This window comes from Cydia strobilella, chromosome 8, assembly GCF_947568885.1.
Source record: "Cydia strobilella chromosome 8, ilCydStro3.1, whole genome shotgun sequence".
In the NCBI taxonomy this organism is placed as follows: domain Eukaryota; kingdom Metazoa; phylum Arthropoda; class Insecta; order Lepidoptera; family Tortricidae; genus Cydia; species Cydia strobilella.
Genome location: NC_086048.1, coordinates 7,498,372 through 7,511,814, shown reverse-complemented (window position 1 = coordinate 7,511,814; position 13,443 = coordinate 7,498,372). Strand labels below are relative to the sequence as shown.

Below are 13,443 nucleotides of genomic sequence, written 5' to 3'. Positions count from 1 at the left end.
CTCATTACTTCGTAGAGAGATACTGTCGCCAAAAGCAAAAATCTACTATTCCTATCTCTTTCACTCTTATAACTTTTCATGGGTGTGGTAGGCAAAAATCGTGGGTTCACCCTCGGGTTGTGCTATATAAAATTCGGTCAGGATCCGTTTCATACACAGTCAAGTTAGTAACGATGTTCGGTGAGCTTAAAAATGTTTAAAGAGGATGTATTTTCAAAATGACACAGCGTCGTCAAATGAAGGAGTTTAATAATAAATAATACTTCGTTTTAAAGAACATATTAACTTTTTACTTAAATAAAACAAAGTTGAGCGATACCGTTTTTTTTTTAAGAACAGTTATCTTTAAAAAGAAAAAAACGGTAAATGCTAAAAAAATTGCATCTTTGGTGACAGATTGCACAAAAAGTATAAGTGATAGCACTATAGTGTGTATAAAAGATTAATACCAAACTTATTAAGGATCACTTCGTTCCTACACACTTTTTCTGTATCTTGAACGGTTTTCTTAAAAATTGAGAAAAACCGCGTTTCGGGCCCTTTGCGGGTGTGCGGGGGGTGACGTAGAGGGGGGAGGGGTGGGGAGGGTTAATGAAAAATAAGTTCGGTCCGTAAGGTACATATCCCAATTGAAAAAAGTCTTCCATTAATTATGCCAAGTTTTCCATATATTTCGTTCCAGAAACAACGTACTAAAAGGTCTCCCCCATCTTCCGCCACTCGCCAGATTCATAACAATTATAATTATCTCATACATCAGTTCGCTTTTGCTAATCCCTTGTATGTTCCTCAGGGCGGTACCAAGATCGCCGAGATCCGGCAGATCTCGGGCGCCATGATCCGGATATCCAACTGCGAGGAGCGCGAGGGCGGCAGCACGGACCGCACCATCACCATCTCCGGCAACCCCGACTCCGTGGCGCTGGCTCAGTATCTCATCAACATGAGGTGAGGTAGCGGGGAGAGGGGGAGAGGGGACGGAGGAGGGAGGCCCGACGCTTGGCCGAGGATCATTTGACGAACGAGTTTTTGTCGAATGTTTTATGAGATATAATTTTCAGGACTGAGTTTCTAGGCGAGATGAAAGGCGGATAATTAAAAAACCGGCCAAGTGCGAGTCGGACTTGCGCAAGGGTTCCGTACCATTACGCAAAAAACGGCAAAAAAATCACGTTTGTTGTATGGGAGCCCCACTTAAATATTAATTTTATTTTGTTTTTAGTATTTGTTGTTATAGCGGCAACAGAAATACATCATCTGCGAAAATTTCAACTGTCTAGCTGTCACGGTTCATGAGATACAGCCTGGTGACAGACGGACGGACAGCAAAGTCTTAGTAATAGGGTCCCGTTTTTACCGCTTGGGTACGAAACCCTAATAAAAAAAGGTAACTGTTCAAAGTGTAGTTCTTTGATTTTTCCTACGGTTAGCAATGAATAATTGATTGTATAACAAATGTAAAGTTTAGGAAAAAATAGTGTGCACGCATTTGTCTTACACTTTACACATCTTCTACAAACAATGAATCTTTGCTTATATGACGGTAGACAGAGACCCTACAGTTCCTACTTCAGCTGTCAAAATGATTATCCACGAAAACTATCTCGGTAGTCAATTGCCTAGCTGTGAGTTACTGCATTTTTCTTTCTAAACACAGTATACTTTTCAGAATCACATATAAAGCTAGATTATGGTTTTTAGCAACAGTCCTGAAAGTTGATAAATAAAAATGATAATGGAATAAAACCTTCGACGAAAAGTTACATTGATCAAAAGTTTAGTAGGTCACACGAGGGTACACACACAAAACACACACTTGCCTTATCCTATGCCTACCAAATAACTTACCTCTCCGTTTTGAGTCACGCCTAGCCCCTGAGAATCAATTATTTTAACATCCCACGATTATCCTCTGATTTATCTTTACCTTTTGACGGGTCGGCTCGATTTCTACTTTTTTAAAGGAGTTCTATATTAATTCGATCGTTACTATGTTCGTGAGGTTCAGTTGGTGAAAACATTCACTACTTTCATTGAAAATTAATAATTATTGTCATGTTACTGCAAGTTTATAAAAGCGGTCTCGCCGAGAATTGGGACAAAAAGTTTCGACACAATTTTCGAGCGTCATGAATAAATATGAAATGTCTCGTCTCGTCGGTTCAAAGGCGTCATTGAATCTGTGTCGTTTAGCAATACAAATTTGCCACAGATGAAGGAGCGACTAAAAGTCAAAGTTGCAGACTGATATTTAAATGAGTTAAAAATAAACTTTTTTCTTAATAACGTTGTTAAATTAGGGTAACAAATAATTAAGGGTAAACTAACTATCTTAGATAAAAGTTTTGTACTGTTTTTGTTTTGGTTGAGTATGAAAGTACGTAACATTGGGATGCAAATTTTAAAATAAACTTTTACACATATAATTATAATCTTATTGTAACTATTGTTTGTACGTTTTTTCTCTCAATTTTTGTGAGTGCAGGTTGCGTTCAATTTTTTCTACTTCGGAGAATAAAAAATAATTGACTAAAACTTACAATCGTCTCGGTTTTAAAATAGCCCTGTGAGATTGTATTTGTTGTGTCGGTAGGAACGATCAAAACGAACTTTCCACTAAATGCGTCAACAACTAGCCTCACCTCACGTAACCTCAACCTTCCAATATCCGATCGCGTCGAGCCGGCCCCGCTGGTCGCCTAACCCTTTACAAATCCTGTCCCGCTCCCGCAGTGTGGAGCTTCAGAAGGCGAATCTAGAGGGGTCCGGCAGCGGCGGCACCGGCTCCAGCGCCTCCCCGCTAGCGTCCGCCATCCCGCTCGCACAGCTGCTCACCAAGAGCGGCGCGCTCGGCGCGCTCAACAGCCTGTCCGCGCTCGGCGGCCTCACCGACCTGCTCGCCGGCTCCTCCCAGCAGCAGCCCGTGCAGACCACCGGCGTGCACCGCAACCACAAACCCTTCAACCGACGCAGCGACGACGACACCCCCGCCAAGACCTCTAAAGAGCGGAACAAATATAACCCCTATTAGAGTTGTCGGTTTGGATCTCGTCGTTGCGGCTCGGTTGCACGCTAGGATTAGGATAGTTCGGCTGTCGCGTTTAGGATAGCCGTCCGCGGTGTAGACGTTCGATTTTAAACTTAGTTTTTCGTTTTCGGATTCTAAGGTAAAAATACCATATTGTTTTTCAATTATCAACTTTAGCGTCTTCTACAGTAAATTCAAATTAAGTCATAAGTCAAATCTGCAACGCGGGAAATTAGCAGGTTTAAAACCGAATCGACTATACGTGTGACTTTTCGTAGTCGATTTGATAAGGGCCATATAAGGCTAACGAGCTATTTGACTTAAATCACTCCAATATCAGACGTAACCGAGATCACGAGAACTGACTAAATCATCAATCATTCGAGAATACGTCATTATTTAATTTATCTAAAAAAGAACTATTATGTTCGCCACACGGTATAGAAAATATGTGTATAAAATCGGACTTCCCGAAACTAAATTCCAGAAATCATTATACGAGTAGGTTAAGACGTGTCAAAATAATTTATACGTCTCATAAGTTGACTAACGGAGTTGATAATCATGTAATTATAATTAATTGACTACGACTGACATTCATGAAATAAACAATGGATGCGTTTCTTTACGATACAATTCGTATTTTTTGCTTGTAAGTTTTATAATTAGTTCTATCGTTTTACGCTTCTTAGTAATATACCACGGATTATCTAATACTATTGCAGTAAAACATGAATGGAAGATTAGTTTGAAAGTAAAAAATGATCTTTTACAACATGCATTGAAAACCGAAATCACTTTAAAAAAATATATTGCGTCACGGTCAACCACATGGTAATACTTTGGGAACGTTTTTGAGAGGTGTCTGCTATAGTATTGCATAATCTTGATAAGTTAATTTTAAACCAAAATACACAGTTGCATTTACGAAATAACAATGTGGTTGTAAAGTAATTGGCAAACGTTTTTATTTAAGATCCACTAATGGATTTAATAGTACTCATAGGGTACAAATAGGGCTGCCTAGTCGAGTGATTATTTTCTTATAAATAGTAAAAAAATAATATACTAAAGTGCTTCGCGTAAAAACACTCAACATTAATTGCTAATGTCATTTATTTACAAAAGGGTCCAGAATATCTGTGCCAGAACTCAAAACTATTATTTAAAAATTAAAATGTGTCTATTTCAAGAAAAATCGAATATCTGCTCGATATGGAGTTGTTTGTGTAAGAATGCAAGATGAGAAATCTTCACCGACATTACTTGTTAACATTTCATTGACCATACCTACTGCGATTAGCTAAATAACCAATTTCCATTTTCGTAAATATATTGTTACTTGATACACTACGTCAATATTACTATCTACTCGTATATTGTCGTACATAGTACATAATAATATATTTAACAAAACAAAACAAATTAAAATTCGTCAGAGCACGTGATTTTCACCGTTCGGGCCGCGGCCGTGGGCGTTAGTATTGGTAAATATTTATTATAAAAGTACTGAATTTTGGTATACTGCCTCGATAAACACTTAATCGTATGTAATTATGACAACTATCGATAACTAGGGATCGTGACAATAGTAGAAAATACATAGATGCTTAAATTATAACTATTCTATTGGAAATGCAATGCTTCGCGTATAAAAGATTGTACATATTTCTATTTGAATAAATACAGGGTGTCAAGCGAAAACATCAAACTAGGTATACTTCAGAATTACTCGCTTTTAGATCTTTGACTAATTAAACAATGTCGGATAGATTTTAAACATTTCTGTAAAGCAATAAGTTTTTAGGGAAGTATTTTTGATGGGCATTGTATTGTAAGGTTGTTTGAAACACAAAATCGTAATACTGTGTTGTTTTAGAATACACAGCGTTTTGCTCGTTTGTTTGATACTTGTAGCTAAAGTTAGAAGGTATGTAGATATATTGTGTCGTGTTACTGACTCTTGACATTGTAAACATTGCCATTCGAAGATTGCATCACTGTCACTCGGGAATGAAAGCGCTTTGCCAATTTCAACCTTGTTACGAGTAAAATTTAAACGAATTAATTATAAAAAGAACATTATTTATTTATCGAACATTTTTACACGTTATTTTTATACGCAAATGTATTTCTGTTATTTTTTACTCGGCTACCTAAGGGAAAGCAAAAGGGAAGGGTTCTGATCTTACGTTAGATATTTTTGTGCCGTTTGTTTCACCCTAGCGTCAAAACTATTCAGACGATTTTGATTCAAACGATAGTACCTGCTAAAAATTAAATAAATTTAATTTATTTAAAAGCACAGGCGACGTCTAAATTTATATTGCCGTTCGTGGACATCAAACAGAATTGGTTCTAATACCGACTGGTATTAGGTACAGTAACTACTATACTAAGTAACTTATTTTATAAAATAAAGGTGACTTGGCAAAGCGCTTTTAGTTTGGTTTTGACTTTTGATGTATATTCAGATGCCATTTAATTTGAATTTGTACGCTAATGTTTAACTAAATTCAACAGCATTGTAGTTAGTGCTACTTCTGCGAATTTTGTCTCAATTGATATTTGCACAGTAGGTGTAGATGTTGTGTATTTGTACCAGTGGGCGAGGTAAAGGCAAACAGATTCGCCGAGCAAAATAGTTTGCCTTTACGCTGCCTTTCATTAGCTAGTGCAAAATTAAAATCGAGGTCCAATGGAGTGTTTGTACGGTACTTGTAATTTCGCCGCCGAGATCAGTTTTATTTGTAATTATAAATCATGTTAATTTTAAGGCACTTAATTAACGTTTTTCATATCGTTTCAGGAATTATATTACTCGCTAGAATCGTTAAGTAAAAGTGTATTGTTGCAAGTACATATTTAATAAAAATAATAATAATAATGTACGTTAGTTTCCTTTCCCTTCGTCCACGCAGTTATCTTATTAAGCGCAGGTAATGTCTCAAATGAACCGAATCTAAAGCCTCCTATTCAAGAACCCACGCCATATTCCTGCCTACCCAGGCACCACACATTCCCGTGATACCAACCGAAACCGCCGAACGCCCACGAGTACCTCTCCTCAGCTCACTGGATCCGATGTCCCGGTAAGATGTTTCCTTTACATTTTAATTTACGTCCTAGAATATCCACTCACATTGGGGTAACATCATATGGCATGTTTATAATTTTTGGAAATTCGAACTTTGCCCTGATATTTGTTTCCTCTTATTCCATTTCCAAGCGATCCATAATGATTTATCACATTCATTCTAGCATTCATTTTTTTAATGTAACCGTCTGATTCTTCTAATAAACGTTATCTTAAACTTAAGATTCGTGTAGTTATGGAATTGTATTTCGAATTCACCTGTACACTGTTGGTTGCAGCAAGTTGATGATTTTAGTTATTTAGTAGAGTGTGAGTTGGTTCGGCTCGCTAAAGGTGCGGTGGTGTATTGCAGGATCACGATGGAGACGGCGGGGCTGCCGCTGCCCGGCTTCCACTACATCGCTCCGAACCACATCGTGAAAGCGCCGATCCATTGAGCGGGGCTCCTCGGCCAGGCGTCCGTCGCGTGCAAGCTCTACACCGACCGCGCGTACTACCTCCAGCCGCAGTACGGGACACTGGCTCCGATATATTTCTTCAAGTGAGTGCGAAGACCAAAATGAATCTCTAAAATGAGAGGGGAAGCAATTGGCAAAACTAGATACCTAGCTGAACGTATGTTTACATTTGTTACGAGTTTATAAGTATTTTAGATATTCTTATATTTATTCTCCACTGTATTTAATTGATTGTTCGGAGAGGTCGGTCAAGTAATCGATTATGAAAGGTCGGCGTAATTTTGGCAGTCAAAAAATGTAAGCGACTGACGTTAAAAATTGTGAGTAATCCGTGAGCAGCGACGATGACACAGCACTTATTTTATAGCGAGCGATTGGTATTTTGTTTTAACTTCACTGGAGCTCGCTGGTCACGGATTATTAATTTATTATTATAATAACAATGTATGCAACAGGATTTAGCTAAGCTGATCGAATTTACTATGGAGTTAAGCGGTCAAGTATTTGAATTATCTGTTAAATTTATTTTGTTATGATCAGTACTGACCACAAATAAATAAAATGTTCAAAGTACGTTTAGTCGAGTGTCGGCGTATAGTAGACGTAGAGCGTTATCGACCTCGGACCTCGGACCCGCTGACGTAGCGTAGCGTAGCGTTAGATTAGCGAACAGAGTGAGAGGGTTAAAGACAATATTTGTACATAAATAATCGTAATGACCTGGAAATTAGGTATTACAGTAACTGTTGCGCCGCTCGAGCGCGGCGCGGCGATACGAAACCGATGGGATCAAATCCTTTAAGAAACTTACATTAAAAGCGGAGATAGAGGCGAAGGAACATTCAGTGCATCATGTAGTCGTCTTCGATTACAATCAGACGTTAGGTTTATAAAAATAGAGTTGTTAAATGTGATAGTCTTCTAATTTATTTTACATTTGAATAACTAAGATCTCTGAAACACATAAGCAATGTGTGCATCGGCTACCCGAAAAATTAAGCGAATAAAGCTATAGGCTAGTCGAATAAATAATATTGGTCTAGGGATCAAAGCCAAAGATTGTTAAAGTTTGTTTAACATTAATATTGTTGTGGATTTATGATAAATTATTCTGAGAGTATGTAGTTAATGTTTAAAATGTAACGTATAAAAGTTAATTTGAATTATTTTATCACCCTCTCCAGACTGCTCATCGTATTTAGTCCTAGATCAATATAGATAGTCCTGTGGTAATCGACATATTTCCAAAAAAAAAGTAAAAAAAAATCTTAGGATAATTTAGGTTAAGGTAAGTATAGGACCAGTGTAACATCATGCTTTCCAGTGATTTTTCTGTCTTCACAGAAATAAACAAATTTTGTGCCACAAGAAAACAGAGATACAGTGCCAACGTTTTAATTTGAACTTGTATTTCGTACGTAAATAAGCAATATGGTATAAGTTAATTATAGGCGTACAGTCAGTTTTAAATACGTTTTAATGATTAGTGTCAAGTTAAAGCAAATATTTACAAATGTATCCACACACTATTAATTTAGCATCGTAGGTAATAAGATTCACAATTTATTAGATTTACAATATAGACTTGAAACATATCCCAATAACATATTTTCCCTGTGTCTTCCCCTTCAGTATTTCAGTAATTAATTATAGAAATTAATAATGAATGATTGTGCCAAAGTTGTGACTAAAATTTTATGTATGGATTTGAATGTGACGGTATAGTACTGATAAATTAAGAACATTATCATTTTGTTGATATAACGGTTATGCTAGTCAACTTGTTCTGATGAAAAAGACATTTTAAATTTTATATATTCTAGTCAAAATTATTTCATTCTTGTTTTTGTGTTTCTATAAAATTATCTATTCTGTGTGGGATTGCTTGAAGTAAATTAAACTAGCAATAAATTTTTTTTTGATAAAATCAATTATATTATAGGTGTAATGAGTCGCAATTAAGACAATGTATAGAGCTTTGTACATTAAGTACCACACAGATATTAATAGGATAAATAGGTAGTAATAGCTCTGGAAGGAGACGGTTGAGAAAAAACGTAAAGTTAATAAAGAGAAGAGATTTTTATAGCTGTGATTAAAATTGGGAGTGTACTTTTGTGCAAATGTTAGCGTCAGGCGTGCAGCGTCGATGAAGGGATGCAGGTGTAGGATTAGTGCACCACGTGCACGTGTAGTCGCACGGCCACCGTACCGGCAACTTGCACGAGTTCACGGACATTATTTCGTGAGTCGAGGCTAGTCTTGGTTAGAACTCTAGTCGTATGAGGCACACTGCGTCCACTCTATGTGTAGACAAGTCCTGTAGTAAAGACTCGGGTATCCGTTATAAAGTTATGTTTAAAAAAGTAGAAAATCGTCTATTAAAATACTGTATTTTGAAACAACCAGATTTGAAAATTGTTAAACATTTGACTCTGCTCTAAAATGAACTCGCGTATCTGCCGAATACATGGGTAACTGAAATGGAGTCTTATAGGAGACGTCTAAAAATACTGGAGTCTTAGCCAATACTAGTCGAGACAGCCGACCGGTCCGCAGCACTGGCAGACTGTCAATACTAGTCGAGACAGCCGACCGGTCCGCAGCACTGGCATACTGTCAATACTAGTCGAGACAGCCGACCGGTCCGCAGCACTGGCAGACTGTCAATAACGTTTATTCTGAATATTGCAAGAGCAATTAGAAAATAACGTTGATTTATCGTTGAATTGTAAACATTCAGTTTCTATTAATCAAGTACTAAATATTATTTTATACTCATTAGTATAATCATTGTGGTTCATTATTGTTGTTGTTATTTTAATTTGCTCAATTTTAAACTTGTAAGAATAGAATCAATATGATATCATAATTTAAGTTGTTTCGTTGGTCTGTTAGCATTTGTATGTGCAAAATTTATTTGTAAGTTTTTACTTTTTTATGTGTATACTGTGGGGGCAGATTTTTCTTATTCAAAAGACAAATGAAATCACATAAAACGTTTAAATAAAGATCTGTTTCTGCCCCTACTAGTTGCAGGTTGCTTAGCCAAAAACATTATTGTTAGGTAAATGAATTACTCTTATCATAATGCCATATCAAATATACAAAGGTACTTAATATGTGTTGATGCAGCAAACAGTACACTGCTACAGGTTCTAAAAAATCTCTTTCTGGTTTAAGTGCGTGTGCTCTGCAGCTGAAGCACACCTGAACTAAAAGTTGGTGCCTTTTGTTCATAGGTTTCGCTTGAATATTTTACTGAATTCAGTTAATGTTATAACTTAGCCTTTATTGACAGGGTCCGACAGCGCTGTATTATAGTGTATTAAACTAATAAAATTCAATTTTAGCAAATATTTATAAATGTAATAGCGAATTTCCTTTAAATATTCGTGTTAGCACCTGTATTTTGAATTTTAAATGCACCATTTTCAAAATTCCCTCTTGTATGGCTACTAGGATGATTTGGTTGTAATATAATATTGCCAATAAATATTTACAATACATGTTGTGCGTCACAGAGGGATCGTCTAATATGTAAAGTGCAATGCTATTATTGGATATTTTGCTAGGTACTTGTAAAATCTAATCCGCATACAGGGCTGAGACGTTTGGGTAAAAAGGGTTGTGTGATTTGTTATGGATTTACAAAATTCAATATTATATTGCTTCTTCAATACCTTTTAGACTCCTCCTGGGTTGAATTACATTTATTACTATACTAAATACTACACCAGGGTAATAATAATACATAACTGCACTTCTCTTCCACAAGCGGGACATGATTATAGTTAAAATGCTTAAAGATCTATTCTATAACAACTTGAACATTGCTTTAAATCCTTAATAAACAGACAAAAGCGAAATAAAATAAAACCCAGATGTATCCTTTGATAAAATGGTGACAGGCATAGTCTCCTAGCGTAGGGTAAGCTGGTTGACAGTGGGTTGGTGGTGCACAGCAATTATCCCAAATTCTGAGAAAACGCAAAATATTTGTAATACTTTTTTCCGCATAAAAAGTCCCCTTGGCAACAAGTTTTTACCAACCTAAGTAAATATTCAATACAGTGAACACAACGACAAGGAGATCTGTTATAGTGAATTTGCTGCGGTGGCAAATATTAACGATTATTAAAGTTTAATGTGTTTATCGAAAATATATAACTGTATGAATTCATTTATATAATTTTTTTTACTAATTTAATAAGTACTTCTACGTGACATTGATTTATATTTTGACTCATTGTTTATTTTTCTAATTTAAATTTATTTTGTAATTGAGGCCTGGGTCAACAGTGGATCGACTGAATCAGGTTGACCAGGAGGTTGGTCAAAGCTCGCTTAACCCTGGCAACCCTGACATGACAAATGCATTTTTTTATAGCGAATAAGTTAATTTTGCTTTAACACTGCCTAGAGAAATTTCCTAAATATGAAAACATTGTAATAGATAGGAGCTTTAGAAATTTTCTAATTAGGATGTTTCCTCATCTGAAATTAGAAAATTTATAATGTCAATTTTTTTTACTATGTAGTCTATTCATTGATCAAATATTTATTTTCAAGAAGATCGCAAGTCGTTTGAGCATAATAACCGACGAGTCCACTAATTTAGTGTACCTACCTCCTGTTGCACGGTGAGTCAATTCCTATTTTTCATTAAAGCGTTACTGGCACCAAATGGTTAGAAATTTAGATTTTGAAGTACAACATAATGAAACTTCAATAAGTTACGTCTACGCTAGTTCACAAATCAAATATGTATCACAGTTATTACTCAAGATACGGGCATTAGAAAATGGAGTGATCCAGTGTCAACCATCTTACCCTATACGATCAAAGGTATACATGTAAAAATGTGAATGATATTATTTATCCTTGGACATATTCCATGTGCGTTATATGATTTGGATGGGCTATGCCAACGTCTGTTTTCAGTGTACTCTTTTAGTATTAATGCTAATGGTATTGACTGAGTATAATTAAGAAAATCAAAAATGCTAAATAATTTATCTCGTTCTGCAATTCGAGTAAGCATTTAATTTGTTGTCATTGTCACCAATGTCGTGAAAGCACTAGCTGTACATCGTTCGACTTGAATAATGAGAGTTTTCAGAAGCATAAGGGGTGTAATTGCAAAGTTCGACCATATCATTGGATTCTGCATTAATCTATTGTTGCCAGTAACTTGAATATCTCACTGCATGAATGTTACCAAACTCATCTGACATTGATAAAACTGCGTTGGTCGCTCTCTGTGGAACTAAGTGGTTCATCTGTAGAAATCTCTATAGCCTTTGCAATATTCGAGTTGGACGAACTTGAATTTTTGCTATTTTAGCCCTGATCGTTTTATTACTGCCACAAACCTGTGCGGTTCAAAAATTCTCATTAACGGACGATATGACTAGTGTTAACATGCCTGGTAGAAAGGTAAACATATCTCGCACACAAACAGGGGTAGGTGTGAAGGTGGGCCGGGACACGCGTGTTCCGCTCTTGCCAGTTAGATGTTCACTCTTAAACTTCGTATCACCATATTTGTCGACATATCTAATCGTTTTGTGAATTGTTAATAAATTTTAATGTACTTACGGTTAGGTACAGTATACTGTCATGAGGTTAATTTCAATATGAAAAAGTTTGTTTCATTATGTTAATTCAATAAAGTGTGTAAATATTATTGACTTTCATTACTATTGTAGGCAATCCTGACCCATAGCTGACTAATGATGATGATGACTGGCATTATCCAAGTAAGGCTCAACTTAATGTACAATATATATTTAAAAAAAAGAAATAAATGATTACTTATTTAATTTTAATATTCATTGTAATCTAATTAGAAACTCATTAACCAAATAAAGTAGCCTTTCTTTTGTTTCATTGGTTTTTCAAACAAACAAAATTCATCCCAATTTACTTATACAACGAGGTTCAAATTAAAAATAGGAAAATTTTATATGGTGGGCCTCATGATGTTATAGTTTTTTTTTTAATATTTGATTTTCTACCTTAACATTAGTAGGATTAAGTTGATATTTAAAAGAGGGTATTAACCGTCCAGTGGCGCCCTCATCAGGGGGATTGTGTTTTCTAATAAACCAATTATTTTGTGTATAATTCAGTATATTAAAAAAATATATAATGTATATAAATATTTTTCAAAAGAAGCGGAAACTGATTTCCCGTGATACCCTTTTTGAGACGAGTCCCCATTAAGTTTGTTGCTAAAAAATATGAAATTAAATATTTACCTACTAGTTAGTAATCGGCCGTACAATCAGGAATCGGGATCAATAATAGTGGATGAAACAATTAACGCGCCAAAAGTATCTGCCACCCAGGAATGCCAAATAATATCTGCAGTTCGCTTCCAAAAGTATTTATCACTAGCTGTGCCCGCGGCTTCGCCTGCGTGGAACGAATTCTGTGTCAGTAAACGGCTAATTCACCCCTAATTTATCTCCCTCTCCCCTGGAGGCGGAATTTGAAGTAAAGTTGACAGATGGATACGCTAGAGGACTGTAGTCCAGATGAAATATTTTACAATTAGGTACCACTAAATAAAACTGGTTGTAATTGTTTTGCCTAAATTTTATGTTTTTGTGGGAATAAATGGCTTTATTATTATTATTATAAATGAAACTACACTCCAAAATCAATATTTTTTTGCCCTTATTCAATTTTTTGACGTGATTTAAACGACATAGAGTAGTAGGTGTATATCGAACGATACAGTACCATCTTTGTATTTTTACGTCCTTGACTGTAGCTATCCAAATCATGTCCATGGCAAATCAGTCTAAGCATGACGCCGGCGGCGCGCAGCGTCTGCCCCTACGACTTGTTGA

The 13,443-nt window shown here is 36.0% G+C and overlaps 1 protein-coding gene across 7 annotated transcripts in view; it reads left to right on the top strand.

Moving 5' to 3' along the window:
• LOC134743575 (poly(rC)-binding protein 3) overlaps positions 1–12,282 on the top strand; it is a 32,023-nt gene extending 19,741 nt beyond the window's left edge. For 5 of the 7 annotated variants that reach the window (XM_063677119.1, XM_063677118.1, XM_063677117.1 and 2 more), the window contains 2 exons: positions 794–948; positions 2,734–3,263. In XM_063677119.1, the coding sequence (XP_063533189.1) occupies positions 794–948; positions 2,734–3,031 (453 nt within the window). In that variant the 3' untranslated portion in view covers positions 3,032–3,263. Of the gene's footprint in view, positions 1–793; positions 949–2,733; positions 3,264–6,477 lie in introns of those variants that run through there. The other 2 variants (XM_063677121.1, XM_063677120.1) reach the window with 1 other exon arrangement.
• Positions 12,283–13,443: the final 1,161 nt, after the last annotated feature.